We start from the raw sequence: 20,711 nt of genomic DNA, 5'->3' as shown, positions 1-20,711 counted from the left end.
GATGGTGACGAGGCTGTCGGAGTGATGGTGATGAGGATGTCAGGGTGTTGGTGACGTGGATGTCGGGGTGATGGTGACGTGGATGTCGGGGTGATGGTGATGTGGATGTCGGGGTGATGGTGATGTGGATGTCGGGGTGAGGGTGACGTGGATGTCGGGGTGATGGTGATGATGTCGGGGTGATGGTGACGAGGATGTCGGGGTGATGGTGACGTGGATGTCAGGGTGATGGTGACGAGGATGTCGGGGTGATGGTGACGAGGATGTCGGGGTGATGGTGACGAGGCTGTCGGGGTGATGGTGACATGGATGTCGGGGTGATGGTGACGTGGATGTCGGGGTGATGGTGATGTGGATGTCGGGGTGAGGGTGACGAGGATGTCGGGGTGAGGGTGATGTGAATGTCGGGGTGATGGTGATGAGGATGTTGGGGTGATGGTGATGAGGATGTCGGGGTGAGGGTGATGAGGATGTCGGGGTGATGGTGATGTGCATGTCGGGGTGATGGTGATGAGGATGTCGGGGTGAGGGTGACGAGGATGTCGGGGTGATGGTGATGAGGATGTCGGGGTGATGGTGATGTGATGTAAATACAGGCAAACATGCATCAAGCCTCATCTTCGAGCTCTGTGCCCTTTGCCGTCTCTAGGCTATAGACGCCTCACTAAAAAAAGGGGAAGAGAGACAGGAAGGAGGGGAGGGAGAAAAGAGGAAAGGAGAAAGACAGACAGACGAAAATGGGCTATGGATTCCGGCTACTCCCCAGGGCTGTGTGAGGACTGTCCGTAAAACACAGGCTGCCCGGGCAGGGCTGTCTGCCACTCACTGAACTCTGGTAGACGGCATCGTGGTGGAAGTCCAGGCTCTCGGGGCCAAATCCTGGCTCTGCCACCTCCTGGCCGACTGACCTTGGCCAAGGGGCTTTGCCTCCAACAGCCTCGGTTTCCCCAGATACAGGACGGGGGCAACCACAGACGTGGCGCGACCTTCGTAAACAGTAAGTGCTCCATAAATGTCCACTACCTTCCCTGCTATTATTCATACCAGTGTTTACTGAGTTGATAACAACAGGTATAGCAACAGTGTCCAGGGTGCTGTGGTGAGGATTAAATGTGTTCACGTGTGGCCCGGCCGGCGTGGCTCAGTGGTTGAGCGCCGACCTATGAACCAGGAGGTCATGGTTCGAGTCCCAGTCAAGGGCAAATGCCCTAGTTGCGAGCTTGATCCCCCGTGAGGGGTGTGTAGGAGGCAGCCGATCAACGATTCTCTCGCATCATTGATGTTTCTATCTCTCTCTCCCTTCCTCTCTGAAATCAATAAAAAACGTCTTTAAAATAATCAATACATAAATGAATGTGTTCATGTGTGTAAGGCGCCGAGCACCGCCCTGGTAAGTTCCAAGGCCCGAGTAAAAGCTGGCCTCTCTTATGACTAATCAGAGGAGACGTCCCCGTTCTGGGCTCCCCGCTGGTGGGCTTTCCCAGGTCGTATCTCATTGAATACGCAGGACTAGCCCGGGTTTGATAGGGGTTACTTTGTTCTTTTCACAAGGATGAAACCCGATGGCCTGGCCAAGGTCACACGGTCACGAAGAGGTAGAGGCAGGATCTGAACCTAGAGCCCCGGGAGCCCAGTGCCATATTCTTTCCGTGGAATGACACGGGGTGGGACAGGAATCAGTGAAAAACCGAGGGGCAAGGGGCGCCCAAGCAGATGATGCAGGTGTGACCATCTCACTGATAATCGTCAGGTGCTCACCCCCACCCACGGCCCCAATAGCCACAGGGCCTGGAGGCGCTCAGGGATTCACTCCCTTTGTGCCCCCAAAGCCTCCCTCTGCCGCCACCCGCCACTCCCCACGCGCGCAGCAGCGGACTCCCCCAGGAGACGAGGGCTGAGCCGCCAGCACGGAGCAGGGGTTCACCGTCTCCGAGACGGAATGAACGGGGGAGGTAACCAGCGGAGCTGGTGGAGTGGGGGGCACATTCCAGGTGGGGGGACGCCAGACAGCGTCAGGGAGTCTGCGGATGGCGTGGGGGGTGGGGGGGGTGAGCCTTCGCCATGTAGGGAGAGGAGAGAGGAACTGGGGAGGTGTGTGGGGAGCGTAGGTGGAATGCAATGGAGGGCCTTGAAATTCTCGGCTGAGGCGTGAGTCCGATGACATCGATGGAAAACAATTTTATTTGCTTTTAAAAGAGCACTTGAATAGTTCGGATTCCTGCCCAAAGTCCCTGACCTCCGTGCTTCACAAGTGGGTTTAATGGAAACTTACACAGCAGTGAGGCCCGAAGCAAGGGCTGGGGAGGGAGGGGGAGGGGAGAGACGCAGGTTATGCAAGAGAGCTCTCGGAGTTTGACACCCTGACCATTCCAGGTGCCAGGATGCCCAAGAAATCAGCCCTTCGCAGACACCCAGGCCGGCCCCACGCCTTCTCCACGGCTGCTGCGCTAGGACCCTCGGCCCCTCTGCCCTGGGTCATCGCCAGCCTCCTCGCCTGGGCCCTGGCCTCCGGGGTCACCTCTTCCTAAGAGGTGAGCGTTAGAGGCCTGAACCTGACCCTGCCACTGTGCTCAGAGGCCTGCTCCTTCACGCGACTGCCGTGGCTCTCCACCCGGCCCGGCTCCCGGGCCAGGACCCAGGGTGGGCCTCTGGGCTCGGAGGGAGAAGTCAGCTCCTCCTCCTGTTAAGCTACTGGCCTCCTCGCTCTGGGCCTGCCAGGGGGGCTGCGAGGACACGGGTCACGGTAACCTGCCAGTCCCCATGGGGCGGGCGGTGGCCTCCTGGAGTTCCGGCTGCTCGGCCACCTCACCTGGAGGGAGCATCCAAGTCCCAGTCAACTATTCTGACCGAGAAGCAGCGCTGCAGGCGCCCAGGGAGCCAAGATGCTCGGGGCGGAGAAGGGTGGGAGACAGGCCCGGCGATGCTCTGGCTCCGCCACTGACTAACTCACTGACTGCGGTGTTAGCCTCCCGGTGCCTCAGTTTCCCCAGCTGTAAAGCGGGGCTAACGCAAACGTAGTGCCCACTTCACGGGGTTCTGTGAGCCCGGATGAGCTGCTCATCGTGAATGGCTCACCTGGGTGGCTGGCACCCGGCCGCCTACGATACACATTCAGAACTGGAAAATTATGAGGTCTTGTATCATGCTACCAATTGTCAACGGAGAGTTCCGGCTGCTAGTTTCTTATTACAAATCCTCATCAGGTTAATAATTAAGAGTGGCCAGAGCCTGGGCAGCCAAAGGCTGGAATGTTCCGTGGCCACGTTCTCCGAGGCGGGGGGAGGGGGAGCGGGGGGTGCTTGCTGCCCTGGAAAGTCAGGCCTCAGAGCACCCTGGGGGGCCCTTTCCCAGCATAATTAACGCCTGTCCAGGGCCCAGGTCGGAGTCCAACCACCCAAACAAACAGGCCCTCCTCTCTCCCACCGGCCAGGCCAGAATAGCGTCTTATGTCACAGATAACCGCAGGCCAGGCTTGGAGCGGTGTGATCCAACCCGCGGTGACCTCATTTCCGGGGGGGCGAAGGGGGGCTGACCCACTGCGGTCACACAACTGCCAGGGAGGGCCGGCTGCTCCGAAAAGGAAAAGAATGGCGACGCTCCGTTCTCCCGAACTGGCAGGGCCCCCCAGGGGTCAGGCGAGCTTCCGAGAGAGGGAAGACCCCACCGGAGCAGCCTTTCCCCTCTGGTTTCTCTGTGTCATCCTGCGGACTCCCTGTGGGCAACTTGTGTACTATGGTTACCTGGCAACGGGAGTGAGGGGCCGTAGGGTCACTGCAGGCCCTGAATGGAGCCTCGGCCCCGAAAGGCCTCTCTTCTCATCCCCACTTCCCTCCCTCTCCAGCCGCTCACACCGCGAATGGGAAAGTGCTCGTGGGCCCAGGGCCGGACGCGGCGCACACTCGATGAATAGCCTCTTGTCTGGGCTCTTCCCTCACCCTCATCTGGCTTCCTCTCCAGGGACCTGGTGGGACCGGCGCGTCCAGGGTGCCCCCAGGAGCCAGGAAGAGGAAGTCGGGGCGGGCGGGGGGCGGGGGGAGGGCAGGGCGGTGGGAACACTGCGCTCCTGGGAAGGAGAGCCCTGCCCTGGGTACACAGGAGCCGTCCAGGCTTGCAGAGCGGCCCTTCACCCAGCAGCCGGGGCCCCACCTGCTCCAGACGCGTCAGAGCTCACCTGCCGGGCCCCCTGCCTCAGCAGCTGCCTCGATGGGAGCCGGAGGCCAGGGGGGCGCGGGGCGCGGTTCTTAACTCAAGGGAGGGGACGAGGAAATGCACCTTCAGGGGGACTGATCGTGCCAGGTGCTGAGCGCCCTACAGCCGTTTACTGTTACCTGGGGGAAACGTGAAAGGAGTAAATGCAAGGAGAGACGGGCCTACTGATATCAAACGTTACACTCGGTCCTTTCAGGAAAATACAGGCAAACCTCGGTTTATTGCGCTTCTCGGGTGTTGTGTTTGTTTTGTGTTAATATTATTTTTACGGATTTCAGAGAGGAGAGGGAGAGGGAGGTAGAAACATCAATGATGAGAGAGAATCATTGATCAGCCGCCTCCTGCACGGCCTCCTAACTGGGGATCGAGCCGGCAACTCGGGCCTGTGCCCTGACTGGGAATCGAACCGTGACCTCCTGGTTCCTAGGTCGAGGCTCAACCACTGAGCCACGCCGGCCTGGCTTTGTCCTGTGCCGTTTTCCACCACTCTGTGAGGGCCCCTGGGCTAAAGAAAGGATCAGGGGGGCAGGGAAGCGGAGTGGAGGGCAGGAATACATCCAGAAGCAAGTTAAGGGGAGGCGAGGCCAGCGGGCCTGCGGGGCCACCTCCTCGCTGCATGACTGTGGGCACGTCCCCGCCTGCCTGAGCCCCAGTCTCCTCACCTGTGGGGCTGTGTGAGGCTTAAAGGTGGTCATGCTTACACGGCAACACGGCCCTTCTGGGCCCAGCAGCTGTTTCCGGCTTCCCACTGTCCTGTGGCTGAGCGGGAGGCGGAGGAAACCGAGACGTTCCACGAGTAAAAGAGAAAATTCCGGTGCTGGACGGAGGAGCGCGCGGCCAGGGCTTAGCCCCGTGCTGTCTTTCTAGGTTGTCAACACGGAAACAGAGGCCTAGAAGCCTCGAGCCCCTGGCCAGGGCAGGAAGCTCCTGGGGCTAATTCCCTCTCAGAGGGGCGTCCGACGGGCCGTGACTAAATCATTCCATCGGCATCTGTGCTGCACGCGGCCGGAGCACTTACTAGGAATCGGGGATGGATCCTCGGTGCGTCAGCTGCTGCCAGGAAGCCCGCATCGACGACGCCTCAGCGCGTGGGCCCGGGAACAGGGCCTCCCGGGGTCAGCAGCCTCGCCCCCTCGGGCGGGAAGCAGCTCCCTTTCTCCGAAGCCTCCCAGCTTCAGCATCCAATGATGCCGGGAGGAGTCAAAGGGAAAAAAAGCTCTAACTTTTAATCCCGTGAAGAGACAGAGGAGCGGCGGTGCCAGGGCTTGGAAAGAGAGCTGGGAGGCCTGACGTTTCTCTCGGGGTTAGAGCCCCTCCCCCTTCTCCTCTGGGGGCGCTCTGGGACGCGCCCCCCCAAAGGGGTAACTTACACTTCTGTGGTTATGAATCCGGTGAGCTCCGAGAGGAAGAGGAAGAGGATGAAGAGGCAGCAGCAGACAGAGACTGCAAGAAACAACAGAGACGCACAATAAGGGTGGAGGCCACACGAGGGAGGCCATATCCTCCCCCCCGCCCCGCCTCCAAGGAAGAGCTGCTTAGAGGGAGTGGGAGAGACCCCCCTGCATACCCTCAGCCCCTTCTTAACTCTTTTTTTTTAAGAAGTGATTTTATTCCTCTTGCTTGGTATTTTTTTAAAATATATTTTATTGATTTTTTTACAGAGAGGAAGGGAGAGGGATAGAGAGTTAGAAACATCGATGAGAGAGAAACATCGATCAGCTGCCTCCTGCATACCCCCCACTGGGGATGTGCCTGCAACCAAGGTATATGCCCTTGCCCTTGACCGGAATCGAACCTGGGACCCTCCAGTCCGCAGGCTGACGCTCTATCTATTGAGTCAAACTAGTTAGGGCATTACTCTTTTTTTTTTTACATAAAAATAGTTTTTCTTTTAGAGAGGAAGGGAGAGGGATAGAAACATCAATGATAAGAATCACTGATTGGCTGCCTCCTGCACACTCCACACTGGAGATCAAGACTGCAACCCAGGCATGTGCCCTGACCGGGAATCGAACCGTGACCTTCTGGTTCATAGGTAGATGCTCAATCACTGAGCCACGCCGGCCGGAAGCCCCTTCCTACTCTTGATCTCCATATGAAGCAACCCCACTCCCAAAAAGGCAGATTGATACGACGGATACTGAGCCTACAGCTCTGGTACTGACCTGACCCTCCAGTGTGGACCAACCCCCTAACGGGCAGCCCCTCCGAGGGGCCAGCCCAGCTTTCTTCCGCAAGAGCCATTTAACGCAGAGGTCAGTCGGAAACACAGGTAGCCAGGTGGTGGCCACCAATGGGTTGCTTGGCTTGAGCGGTACGTACTTTAAAATACGGAGGCGGCATCGAGCAATCTGGACGTTGCGTGTCAAAGTCCAGCTTCTGGCTACTCCAGAGCACTTAAGCCCTGGACCCACATGGGGTCTGAGCTCATCAGTTTGCCACAGGCCCCGCTGCTCCCTCTTGCCTCCCTGATTCCTCGTGTCCTTGCCGGTCACGGGAGCACAGACGTATAAATCCTTTCTTTCTCTAAGCAAACGGCGGTGCAGGGGACACACCCTCTGCTCACCCAGCAATCCAGTCTAAGCAGGTGCCACACCAGTTCATGCACAGTGCCCGCGTGTGATTGCTGTTATGGCCTGGACGTGAATTTCAAATGCCTTCTCCCGCTGCTGAGCAATCCACTGCAGGGGACAGTCCGAGGTTCAGGGCTCCCGTCCACCCCTTCTCACCTGCAAACGGCAGCGAGGACGCGGCCAGGAAAAGAACCCCAGCGAGCGGGCCGAACGCCGCCTCCTGAACAGCATCACCTCACAGGGCACCCACTTTTCAGAATCGTTTGCACCCTTAAGCCCCAGCACCCATGGGATGCTGCCACGATGAACAAGCCCCAACAAGCAGGCGTTTTTGAAGGTCAAGGCTGACTTAGGTCTGTCCGGGTCTCCTAGCTGCCTTCCTGGCCTCCAGCCTGCACAACGGGCCCCACGTCTTCCCTCTGTCCAGGCTGGAGGTGGAGTGACAGGGCCGGCAAAGCCTCTTGCTGAGACCTGCGTGCTTTGTTCAAGGCTCTGATGAAGCCTGGCCAAGCCGTAGGTGGACACACCAAGGGCCCAACGACCCTGGGTCACCCGAGCTCGGTGTCCACTCCCCGGCCCCCGCCCCCCGGACCGGGAGGACAGAGACGGGCTCCCGGCACCACGGCGGCCTCGGGGTCTAGCACGGTGCCTGCCTCCGAGGAGCTACGCAACACATCTTTGTTGAATGAATGAGTGAAAAGTGCGAAGGCTGGACGAGGGCTTTTCAATCCATGTTTGGGCAAGACGCTACGGCTCTCCGACTCCAGGCTTCTTCTGAGACTGACTCAGGCACCGGCAGGAGGAATGTGACCCCGGGAGAATGCTGGCCAGGGGGCAGCCAGCCAAGGGGACACTGGACCTGAGACCGAGACGCCGGGACGTCAGTGAATGGTCCAAGGCCACACGGCCGCTGAAGGGGCGGAGGCGACGCTGAGGCCCGACCCGTGAGTCCCCTGCGCCCTGGCTGGTTTCTCCGGTTATTCATAGCAGTGATCGCGACGTCAGGAAATGTTTCTGCGTCTGCAGCCCCGCTCGGCCGTGCGCTCCTCCAGGACGAAGCCCAGGGCCCATTCATCAGCGTGGTCCCGGGCTTGGCGCGGGGCCCGGCCCCAGGACCCGGTTCACAAATATTTGTCCACTGAATGGTAGCCGAGGGCTGGCTTCCCGGGCCTCGCGCCTTTCCTCCCGCGGGAGGGAACTGCTACCGGGCGGCGCCGTGACAAGGACCGCAGAAGAGACCGCATCTCCGGGGGCTCCGTGGCAGCACCTTCTAAATTCTACCCCACGCAGGCCCTTTGACCCAGTCATTCCTCTTCTGGGAAAGTTACTTTACAGAAATAACCGGACAGGGACACCGACAGGTATGCCCGAGGATGCCTGTGATGGCAATACCATGGCATCAGCCACGTCCACCTCGCAGGCTGGTCACACACACCGTGGGTCACCCAGCTCATGCCATCTGACACAGCTGGAGAGAAGAGCCTGGTGGCCTACTATGTGCTGGGACGAAGGTGTCCGGGACAAATCAGCTGGGAGAAAGGCGGGAAGACGGTGTGCACAGCGTGCGCCCGCCTGTGCTGAAAACTAAGACATACGCACATCAACGCCTCGCTATACTTTCAAAAAAATTCTAGAAGGATACACGCTGATAGTAAACCTACTGACCCAGGAGAGACTGGAGAGACGGAGAAGAGGTTGGAGCTGTCCGCTGCGGGCAGGAAGGGCGCAGGCCTGCCGTGAAGTTTCTGGCCCAGGTTCATGAAACAGCTGAGCAGGGAGAGGAGCGGGGAGAGCAAGCCCCTTTCCTCTCATGTCCCCGAGTATCCTTTCCGTGGGGATCGGGCACAAGGCGTCAATAGCTCCCGCGGTCACAGACCCGCATGGGCCGTGGGCTCCGGAGGATGGCCATCCGTGCACCGAGGACTTAGCATGCCCCCCCGCCCCCCCCCCCCGCCGCCACGTGACAGGCGTGATGTCCTTTCAGCCCCAGATCAGGAAACGGAGACTCGGAGAGGTGAAGTGACCGGCCCAAGGTCACCCAGCTGCTAAAGGGGAGGATGAACGCAGTTCTGCCGGACCCAGAGCCTGTCCCCCTCCCCAGGGGCGTGGGGACGGCATCCTCAGCTTCCCTGAGCCGAGCTGGAGGGAGGGAGAGCTGGGCGGGGCCAGCCAGGGTGGGGGTCCCTGAGGTCACCCCTCACCTGACAACGGCCTGCCCTGGGAGGTCACGGCGGACTCCAAGCTGAGGGTCTGACCCCAGGGGACAGTCCCTGGGGAAGGTCCCTCTCCTACACCAAGCACTGGAGAGGCCTCGGGTGGGGTGGGGGAGGGGGAGGAAGGCAGAGAGGCCCACCGAGTCCCAGGCCAGTCCGGCTCTACCTTCCGCGAGCTGTGAAACATCAGGCGAGCCAGCTGACCTCTCTGAGCCCTTTTTCTCCTCCAGAAAATGAGGCTCCATCATTCCTGCCTGCATAGCACCTCTGGCGTGTTTTTATTTTTTATTGTGGAGTAATACTAGATACAAAGATGGCACAGGAAGTTCCCACACGCCCTCTCCCAGCTTCCCCGTACGTTAGCTAACATCTGGCAGGTTTGTCAAAAGGGCTTAGCTGCCATTGTCCAATACAATTACCGAATAAGCTATCGTCTTGCAGGTTTGTCAAAAGGGCTTAGCTGCCATTGTCCAATACAATTACCGAATAAGCTATCGTCTTATCCAGAGGCCTGTGTCTCGAATCTGCGACAGCTCTTCAGACTGGCCTGCTTGTCAGGCGTCCTGTAAGACGGCCTGTGTCTCGAATCTGCGACAGCTCTTCAGACTGGCCTGCTTGTCAGGCGTCCTGTAAGACGCCCCCAAGATCAGGTGCCCTTCCCAGTGCGTCCCATCGGGGGCTGTGACATTCACATGACATCTCACTGGTGTAGGTGGGGGGGAAGGCTGTGACATCCACATGACATCTCACTGGTGTATCCATCTCTCTCTCTCTCTCTCTCTCTTTAAAATATATTTTTATTGATTTCAGAGAGGAAGAGAAACACCGATGATGAGAAAGAATCATTGATCGGCTGCCTCCTGCACACCCACAGTGGGGATGGAGCCCGCAACCCAGGCGTGTGCCCCGACGGGGAATTGAACCATGACCTCCTGGGTCATAGGTCGACCCTCAACCACTGAGCCACGCCGGGTGGGCCCATTCTCATTTCCTCACAAGCGAGGCACTCAGCCCAGCCCACACTCCACAGGAAGAGAATCGCGCTCCGACTCCTGGACGGGGACGTATTCCTATAGCATTTGCAATTCCTCTGTGAGGAGAGTCATCCCTTCCCCCCATCGGTATGGACTCGTGGACCTTTTCCTGGGGCGACGAGCCGATAATCCCATCGCTTATTTTGCCACTCGCACTGCCCAGCCTCGGTCTCCGGTCTCCCTCTCCCAGGCTGGCGTCCGGCCGACACGCCCCAGCCTTTGCTTCTTCTCCGGCTGCTCTTTGCTTCCTGGCGCACCAGGCGTGCCAGGTTTCTTCTGTACCCTTCCCGCCCGCTCCTGACGTCAGCCACCTCTCCAGGGAACCCTGCGTCCTTTTATTGACGAATGACATTTAGAACCCAACATCTGGGTGAGATTCTTATTATTTCTTTCAATGGTTAAAACCACGTCAAAAATACAACGAGTTCAAAAGGCCTGGAGAGAAAAGGAAGGCTCTTCCTGACCCCTGAGCCCCCGTGTCATCTCCCAGGGCAGCGACTAGGAATGATTTCTGGTGTCCCTTCCGGAAACAGGTGCCGGCATCCCTCACAGGTTAGGGTGAGGACAGAGATGGGACGAGGAGCTATAGGAAGGGCCTGGCGAGATGCCCATCATTTCTTCCCGCCTCCATCTCTCTGATCCTCTGGCCCAGCAGTTCTGCACGGGGAGTGGGCACAAGAGTGGGATGGGGGAGGGGGGTGGGGGATGGGGGAGGGGGGAGGGCGGGAAGGGCTACTCACTGATGGCCCCGGTGTATGTCGGCTGCGTAAGGTCCTTGGGCACCTTCCTGTAGATGTCAAACCTGCGGAGAGCAAAGGGGATGGGGTGAGACGGGCAGAGGGCTGGTCTCGGGCAGCAGGGGTCATGGTGTGGCTGGCGTGTCCCATGGCTCAGCTAACCTCAGCTTTCCCAGGACCAGCTCCGCCAGGAGCCTGCGGGACATCCCGTCTGATGGGCCCCGGGCCCCCACACTGCCCTTATGCTTGTCTTGCTTCCTCAGGACACATGTTGGCACCTGAGAGGACCTTGACCCACATTTAGTTATGTTTCTTTTAAAAAATATATATTTTTATTGATTTCAGAGAGGAAGGGAGAGGAAGAGAGATAGAAACATCAATGATGAGAGAGAATCATTGATTGGCTGCCTCCTGCAAGATCCCAGACTGGGGGGGTAAGCCTGCAACCCGGGCATGTGCCCTGACCAGGAATCAAACCATGACCTTCCACTTGACAGGTGTCAACGCTCAACCACTGAGCCATGCCAGCTGGGCTGGTTCTGTTTCTTGGTTGGTCTTTCCCATCAGAATGTCGCCCTCATGAGGGCAGGGACCTGGTGAGGTCTTGTCACCCCTATCCCATCCCCAGACCCTAGCTTGGGCCTGGCACATAGTAGGCACTCAACAGGAATGAACTGAACCCCAAAGGGCTTCTCTGACGTTAAGGGAACAGGATGCTATGGCGTCACCTCTCCACCTCACCCTCTGGTTTCCACCCCCCACTGTACCCGCTTCTTTGATTCTTAGATTCTTCTTTGTTGTTGTGTTGTTGTTGTCGTTAATCCTCACCCGAGGATATTTTTCGATATTTTTCCATTGATTTTTAGAGAGCATGGAAGGGAGGGGGAGAGACAGAGAGAGAGAGAGAAACATCACATCGATTGGTTGCCTCCCGCATGCACCCCAACCAGGGCCAGGGATCGAGCCTGCAACCAAGGTACATGCACTTGATCGGAATGGAACCCGGGACCCTTCAGTCCGAGGGCCAATGAGCCACACTGACTAGGATCTCAGAGATTCTTCTCCAGTCCAACATAAACCCTGCCAGGACCCGGTCTCAGCCTCAGCTCGGCTTTGGCTGTTTCCTGTGGGTTTCAGCCCCAGGCACAGAGCGGACGCCTTTCTTTCTCAGGGATCCCATCAGCGTAGACAGGGTTGTGGGCGGAAGGATATGGGGTCTGGGCCTCAGACAGGCTTCTTGGGTTTAAATCTGGCCAGCTGTTCAAGACATAAGGCCCCGAGTCAGCTGCCCTGGGTTCAAATCATGGCTGGTCTTCTTCCTCGCTGGGTGACTTTAGGAAAGTAAGTTCCCCTCTCTGAGCCTGTTTCCTCGTCTGTAAAAATGGGGCTCCTACGACCAGACCCGCCAGGCGATCGAGAGGAGTGAGGGACATAAGTGTCGGGCAGGTTTGACACGGAGCATTCACAGGAGGCTCCTCACGCACCTGGCTTCCTCCTCGCACTGGACCCTGGGCAGACGGTCTCGCACACCGCGTTCTACCGATGGAGCTCTAAGCCCACACGCGACGTTCCCAGGCTCTCTGGTTAGAGCCCGGCTTGCTGCTCTGGCCCTGCTGGGTGACGGCTGGCGTGGGTGCCCCGTCAGGGACCGGGAGAGCTGGCGCCCTGCTAACCCAACGCAATGACTTACAAGTCTTGCGTAAGATCTGATAGCTGCCTCCTGTGTGCTCACTCTAACAGCACGTGGACCTGGTGTCCTAAGACCTCAGGGGAGGAACAGTTCCTGTCGGCCGCCAAATTAAAAGGCACCACTTTCTTTCCTACCTGCTCAGCCGGGTGCCAGGGCCCCTAAGGGCGCTAGAAACTGGGGCTGGGAGTGTGTGTGAGGGGTGGGGACCGTGTGACTCAACCACCCATACCTACTCCCCTCCCTTATGCTGACAATGCTCGCCCCTTTCCCGTGAGAGGCACGTGAGAGGTAAGAGCAGGTACTGCAGGGTCTACCTGTCGGGGCTCCCATGTGACTCCGCCACGGTGTGACCTGGGCCACGTCACTGACTTAACCTCCCTGTGCCTCAGTCCCGCCATCTGTAAAATGGGGCAACAATCCTAACCATCTCACAGATTGGGGCTGGGACCAGAGGGATGGGAGCACCTAAAGCACTTAGAACAGGCCGGGGGCCCAGGAAGTGCTATTTGAGTACTGCTGTTACTATTATTGATGCTCATTTGAGTGACATTTATGAGCACCTACTATGTGCTGGGCCCTCTTTCAGGCGCTAGGACATGGAGATAAAATGGGCCCCATATGCCTGTGGTTTTGCAGCAGAGACAAAGGAAATGCAAGGAGAAGGCAGTGGTGCTTCAGCATGGGGTCAGTGTGGGGTCACCCGGGGAATCTGGAAGCTTCCTGCAGGAGGTGATGTCTGAGCAGAGCAGGAGGACGGGAGGAAGGTGGGTGCAGACAAAGAGGAGCCCAGATAATGAGAACAGCTACAGCGGAGGCCACGCGAAGGGTCAATCCCGGTGCTGGTGGCTTCCTTCATTTGCACGTGGTACAGGGAAGGGAGGGAGTGACCGTGAGAGGTGGGAGGCCCTCACAGTCCAGCTTCCTGGCCCAGTGAATACCAGTCACCATCCAGGGCCCACAAGCCGAATCTGGACCTCACAGTTTAAAAACAAATGAACCACCTGGCCAGTGTGCTTCAGTGGTTAAGTGTCGATTTATGGACCAGGAGGTCACGGTTAGATTCCCAGTCAAGGGCACATGCCTGGGTTGCGGGCTCGATCCCCAGTAGGGGGCATGCAGGAGGCAGCCAATCAATGATTCTCTCTCATCATTGATGTTTCTCTCTCTCTCTCTCTCTCTCCCTCTTCCTTCCTCTCTGAAATCAATAAAGATAAATAAATAAATAAATGAATGAATGAATGAATATAAAAAACCATCATCTCAAAACTGGGAGGCTGCTCAGGGTGACAAGGTGGGGGTGGCCCAGGGCAGAGTATCAGAACCGGGAGAGGGTGAGGAGGGAGGGATGGAGGGTGTTACACACAGGGGACTGATTAAGTGAGTGAACACTGTGCGATACGGGGGCAGGGGCCTCACCGTCGGGAGGGACGCACAGCGAGAAAGGCAGGAAAACCCAGTGGCGTGCGCGTGGAGACGGAGGGGTCGCTGTGAATCCGTGATTTTCAACAGACACAATACAGACATCGCCATGTGGATGTACACATGTCACATGGACCTGTATGTCCCAGCTCGTTCCATAGAGAGGGCCCCGGAACTGACAGCCAGAGAGCAATGGACGCCTCTGGCACTCAAATACTGGCTTGTAATGTCATCCTTTACTCAAAGAGACCAGCTTCTTGGAGAAATGGCTCATTCTAGGGCTGGGCAGGGGACACGCACGATGAACTTGGAGCATCACCTTATGTCAGGAAGCAAGAAAGTGGCCAAGGAATGACGGGGACATAACAGGACAAGAAGCCAGCTTAGAGGGGCTCCCACGGGCCAGAGAGAGGACAGCGAGAACACCAAAGCCCATGGCCGCAGTAAAAGACCATAACCCACTGGGTAAGACAGGAAGCCCAGACTCTATAGATACAAAGACATGAATCCACCGGAAGTTTGAGGAGGAACGGGACATTTACGCACCTTCCAAGCACCTCCCCACAAATCCTTGCTAACTACAAAAGGAGAAAGTGTTCATGTAACCTGACTGTGGAGAAACGTGGCCGACATCATAGTAACCAAGTGACTGGGTGTCACCAGTAGGAGACACGTCATGGTCCCCCGCACCATCACGCCCGTGGAGATCTTGCTCCAAAGGCACCACCTCGAATGAATCATGAGAAAACACAAACAAATCCAAACGGAGGGGCAGCTGACAAAACGACGGGTCAGCACTTGTCAAAATAGCAAGGTCAGGAAGGCAAGTTAAGACTAAGGAACTATCAGAGATCGGAGGAGGGGACAGAGAAGTGACAACCCAAATCACGCGGGATGATGTCCCGATTCGGAAAAGGGGCATCAGTGGGGCAATGGATGGGATTTGAATTAGAAACTGTAGGCATCTGACCTTGAAGAGCTGGCTTCACACATGTTTGCCGGGTGTACCTGGTGTTTGGTGGGGTATGTCTTTGTTGGAAGTGGAAGGGGGAGGAAGGCTGGGTGAACAAAGGTCTAAGAGAGGAGGTTAGACCTAGAACAGTGGTTCTCAACCTTCCTAATGCCGCGACCCTTTAATACAGTTCCTCCTGTTGTGGTGACCCCCCAACCATAAAATTATTTTCGTTGCTACTTCATAACTGTAATTTTGCTACTGTTATGCATCATAATGTAAATATCTGATATGCAGGATGTATTTTTATTGTTACAAGTTGAACATAATTAAAGCATAGTGATTAATCACAAAAACAATATGTAATTATATGTGTTTTCCGATGGTCTTAGGCGACCCCGTGAAAGGGTCGTTCGACCCCCAAAGGGGTCGAGACCCACAGATTGAAAACTGCTGACCTAGACCCGGGGTCGGCAAACTGCGGCTCTCGAGCCACATGCGGCTCTTTGGCCCCTTGAGTGTGGCTCTTCCTAAGCCTTAGGAGTACCCTAATTAAGTTAATAACAATGTACCTACCTATATAGTTTAAGTTTAAAAAATTTGGCTCTCAAAAGAAATTTCAATCGTTGTACTGTTGATATTTGGCTCTGTTGGCTAATGAGTTTGCCGACCACTGACCTAGACCAAACTACAGGAGGCAACAGCAATCAAAGGGGTGTGCTCCGGACAGAGCGAGGGATGCGGCTCTGGCGCGAGGCTCCTTCACATATATATTTGACTTTCATGTTCACAGTAACCCTGGCAGACACTGCTACCCCATTTTTCCAGGGAGAAGACAAAGTTTAGCCAGAAGCAACTTGCTCCAAGTCAACACGCCCATGATTAGTAAAGCCAGGATTCAAACCCAAGTCTAAGCCCAGAGGCCATGGTCCTTCCACTCCCCTGGACCTGCGGGAATCCGTTCAGAGCTCAACTGTTGGTAAATTAAAGTCTCAAGGTTTCGTTTATTTGCTTTTCCAAAGATGCTGCCTCAGAGCGAGTGGGAGCCTCCTGGAAGACGGGCCAGTTCAAAATACATTAATTCATTCAACAGATCTTTACTGCAGTGTCCTTGTTGGTGGGAAAACGAAAGAGGTCAGGGTAGACACGGCCCCTGCCCCCATGAAGCTGCCAGTCTACCAATGGCTTTGGCTCCCTGTTTAGGGCCCCCTGGACAGAACGTTCTCTAATAACGATCCCATTCCCACGCTACAAAACCCGAGCTGGGGAGCGGTGGTGGGGTAAAGGGGGAGCTGAAAAAGACCCTGGGTTCAGAGCTGACCACAAGCCAAGTGAGTCAGCAGTGAATGTCACTAAGGAAATGGGCCACAGGGAAGATGGTGAGAACCCAGGCATGTGACAGACCGGGAAGTGAGCCGTCCTCCTTGGCTCACATTAGTCAGCCCCTCAGTGTGGTGATGCAGTGATGAGATTAGCTGTGGCCACTCACTGTCAAAAGAATGTGGAAGAAAGGGCACGGAGAATGGGGGAGGGGAGAGGGTGCTGCCGGCACATCTAGTGCACGCCCGGCTCACGCTAGGCCCTCGACCAGCTCCTTCTCATCCAATGATCTCGGCCAACCTACGAGTTAGGGACCGTTAACCCGTTTTACAGGCGAGGCTCAGAGGGGCTGGTGACTTGACTATGAAGTGCCACAGGGGCCTCCTGCTCTCCACACCGACTGCCCGGCCTAGAAGGCTCTGAGCTCATGGTGTCCAAACCCGTTCATCTTCCAGATGAGAAAGCGGGAGCCCCAAGAAGAGGGGGTGACTGCCCGGTTCAAGGTGTAATTCAGCTCAGAGTATTTAAAACGAAAGCCAGCCAGCAAAAAGCTAGGGGCACCCTTGGCCTCTCTCACACTCTTGCAGTCACATGCCAGTGGTTCCCAGGCAGGCGCGATGTTGTCCCCGAGGCGACGTTGGACAATGTCCGGAGGCATTGTGGTTGTCACACTGGGGGGCGCCACTGGTACCAAGTCGGTGGAGGCCAGGGATGCTAATAAGCACCCTACAGCACACAGGACAGCTCCCACAACAAAGGATTCTGGGCCCGACATGTCCCACTAACGCTGGGAGACCCTGTTGCTTGCAGAGCAAAACTTCCCGTGCGGGGAGCTCATGTTCCTGGAGCCTGTGTTCTTGCCCCAGTCGGGTCTCCAGCCTTGATCGCCTCCCAGGGAGACCGAGGGCCTGGAGGAAGCAGTCAGCCCCTCTCCCTTCTGCTCTGTGCCGAGCAGGCAGAACTCACTTGGGAAGAAATGGGAGAAGGACCCAGCAGGGGAAAACGCAGTCGATCTGCATTTGTGACCAGTGGTCCAGTGAGTACAGGTGTCACTAGTTTAATCCAAAAGGTGCTGAGCCCGGCCGTGGTTGAGCATCAACCGATGAACCAGGAGGTCATGGTTCGATTCCTGCTCAAGCAAGCCAGCACATACTCCGGTTGCCGGCTTGACCCCCAGTGTGGAGTGCGCAGGAGGCAGCCAATCAATGATTCTCTCTCATCACTGATGTTTCTATCTTTCTCTCCCTGCCTCTCTGGAATCAATTAAAATTACATATATTTTTAAAAGATGCAGAATCAGTGCCTCTCACTTGGTTATTCTTTAGGATAAAACAAATTCCTTCGGAGAAAACGTACATCCGCGCCAGGAGGCAATGAGCACAGAGGACTGACTTCACAGAGATTCGCTCTCGGCCACACGCGGCCTGCAGGGCGAGGAAGGCTGCCTGACCTCCCCTAAAGTAAACAGGCAGCGGGAACCGCCGCTGGGAACGTCTGACTAACGGCTTCTTCTGTCATTTCTTTTCATAGCAGAACGCCTCAGCTTTGCTATTTTAACTTTTGCCGCTGGGTCCTCGCTCCTCCCGGCTCTCGCACACGAATCTCGGATCACTCTGTGGTTCGCCATAGGTGGGTGGCGCCCAGGCAGCGCTCGTGATGTCACCGTTTCCAAGGCTTCATGACATGGGACGCCATTTAGGAGCAAGTCATTGGAAGTGGTGGGTCACTCGGCCCAAAAATAGCCAGCAAGGGTTTTCGTTGGCACTTGGGCCTGGTCGGCCCTGCCCGCCAGCCTCTCCAAGCCCTCAGAGCCCAGTGCCAGGGGGTTAGGTGAAAAGTGTGCTTGTTTGTTCACTCCTTCGTTTCCTCCACCTTCCTGAGAACCACCGGTGTGCGTGCCTGTGTGTGTGCCTGGGTGTGTGCACACGTGTGCGCATGTGCGCGTGCCAGAGAGCCCACAGAGGTCAATGCACGCCCCAGAGCTGGGCCCTGCAGGCACCAGTTCTCACGAGCCCTAGAATCGCTCTCACGCCACCCCCCACCCTGGCCTTGACGTTCACACAGCTAACATGAGCGCACCCTTCTCCTCCCCCTGTTAAAAGGAAGGGTACAAACATCTGTCTCCATCTCCCGCCGGATGAAGGAGCTTTGGGGGGGTCACGTTAATCACAAAAGCCACCACAGCAAGGCTGCCGCCGCCCACTGTGTGGTGGCTGCCACCATTCTCGCCTTTCCCCTGCCCAAGATGCAGGACTAGGATTCAAACTCCTGCTCCAGGGCACCCACCTCAGCGCCACTGGCCCGCCCGGGACGGGGGACAGCCTCCTGCACCTACAGGTCTGGGTGATGACCCTCTGTGCACACACCTCCACCACACAGTGTCCTCCTCCAGCCGTCGCCTGGCGCTCTCCCTGATCTCGCTGCCCACGTGGAGGTCTCTCTCTCTACAGGGGAGCCTCCAGCTTCCATCACCTCCCCCTGTGACCTGCCCACAAAGCCCTCCCCTCTCCCCTCCCCTCCTTCCTACAAAAGCCACCAAATCTGGCCACCGAGGAGGAATAAACCTGACCATGAACTGGAAGGCCCCTCCCCAGGCAGGTAGCACCCCCCCCCACCCGGGGCTCTGTGAATGTGTGTTCCTGGCACAACCCCACGTTGGCTGCAGGGCCCTGCACTCCAGCTGGGCTGGGCTGGGTCAGGTCTGTTCCTCAATCTCCTGTGGGCCGTGCAGGGCTCGGCCCACTAAAGGTATTCAGTGAATTGCAGGTGAAACCCCAAAAGGACGTGTACACACAGGGCCATTCGCCGCGGCACCAGCTGGGACAGCAAGCGACTAGAGACCATCCACACCTCCATCCGAGGGGACCGGTTCATACACTGCAGACCATCCGTGGAGTGGAGGGTGCACAGCTGTAAAGGGGGAGGGGGAGGTCTCTATACAGAAAGAGAAAAAAGCGAGCTGCGGAACACAGTGTTCTGTTCCATTTTGTGTGTGTGTGGGGGGGGGGGGATAAAAATAAGTGTACATCCTTGCTTGTATCTTCAGAAAGAAACAATAGAAGGTGTAACCAAAAGCTAACACAGATGGTTGCTTCTATTCTTCTTAGGAGATGCATAAAAACTATCAAATATTTAAGGGTAATTTTGACAAAAGAAGTACAAGACCCACGTATGAAAAACTATAAAACATGGATGAGGGAAATCTAAAAAGACCTAAAACAATGGAGAAATAGACCATGTTAATGGCTCAGAAGACTCGATATTGTTACGGTGGCATTTCTCCCCAAATTGGTCGGCAGATTCAACTCAAGCCTAGCAAGCATTTTTGTAGAAACTGCCAAGTGGATTCTAAGATGCACATGGCAATGCAGAGGACTTCACATAGGCAAAACCACTCTTCGGAAGAAAAAGCTGGATCCCACTTCAAGACCTGCCGCAAATCTTCCAGGAGAAAATGAGAAAACCTTTGTGATCTTAGGTGAGGCAAAGTTGTGTGGGGGTTTTCCCTTAGTAAAGCAGGATCCATAACATCATTGGTAAGTAAGGCTTCATCACGGTGATAAACGTGTGCTCTCCCAAAGGTACTATTGAAAGAATGAAAAGACAAGCCACGGACTGGGAACAATACTGTGAGCCTCGTGTCTGATAAAGGATCCATACGCAGTACAAAGAACTCTCAAAACTCAGCAATAAGAAACGACCCATTCAAAACTGGGCAAAAGATCTGAATAGACATTTCACCGAAGATTCATCGATGGCAAATAACCGCATGACGCGATGCTAACATCAAAGTCATCGGGGACACGCAAATTAAAACCACAAAGAGACACCGCTCTTTGCCAGCGATTTCCAAACGGTGTGCCGGGGCAGGTACCCTGGGGCGCCGCAGGAACTTTCAAAGCTTGCAATACCTGACTATTTAGGCAGGGGCACCGGCCTCTTTTCCCTTTCAGTGGTTCTCAACCTTCCTGATGCCGGACCCTTTAATACAGTTCCTCATGTTGCGGTGACCCCCAATTTCATTGTTACAAATTGAACATAATGAAAGCATAGTGATGAATCACAAAAACAATATGTAATTACATATGTGTTTTCCGATGGTCTTAGGCGACCCCTGTGAAAGGGTCGCGACCCACAGGTTGAGAACCGCTGCCTTAGAGTGTCCAATAAAAAAAATGACAACAGCCAAAACAATAGCCATGCAGTGTGAATGAATCAAAAGGATATCTAATTTTTTGTCAGATCGTCAAAAAGATACATTTTCTGGTGTGCTGCAGAAGTGCAGTAAGTAGTGTATGTGTGCCAGGAGATGAACAGGGGTGGAAATCGCTGCTCTGGACTTACTAGAATCGCTGAAAGTACAAAGAGTGATCGCACCTGGAGCTCTCCGACGTTGCTGGTGGGAAGAAAAGCTGCATAACCACTACGCAGGAGGGAGTGGCGGTTTCTTCCAACGTTAAACATGCACCCAGCGTACAACCCAGCCACTCCACCCCAGGAGAAATGTGTATGGCCCGAGCCGGTTTGGCTCAGTGGATAGAGCGTCAGCCTGCAGACTGAAGGG

The 20,711-nt window shown here is 56.1% G+C and overlaps 1 protein-coding gene across 1 annotated transcript in view; it reads right to left on the bottom strand.

Moving 5' to 3' along the window:
• Positions 1-20,711, bottom strand: part of LOC102428778 (endoplasmic reticulum-Golgi intermediate compartment protein 1-like) — a 52,295-nt gene that overhangs the window by 19,559 nt on the left and 12,025 nt on the right. The window contains 2 exon segments of the mRNA XM_023748462.1: positions 5,580-5,652; positions 10,770-10,831. Of these exon segments, the coding sequence (XP_023604230.1) occupies positions 5,580-5,652; positions 10,770-10,831 (135 nt within the window).

The sequence above is a fragment of the Myotis lucifugus genome, unplaced genomic scaffold (assembly GCF_000147115.1).
Source record: "Myotis lucifugus unplaced genomic scaffold, Myoluc2.0 scaffold_1417, whole genome shotgun sequence".
Lineage (NCBI taxonomy): Eukaryota > Metazoa > Chordata > Mammalia > Chiroptera > Vespertilionidae > Myotis > Myotis lucifugus.
This window is presented reverse-complemented; position numbering and strand designations above follow the sequence as displayed.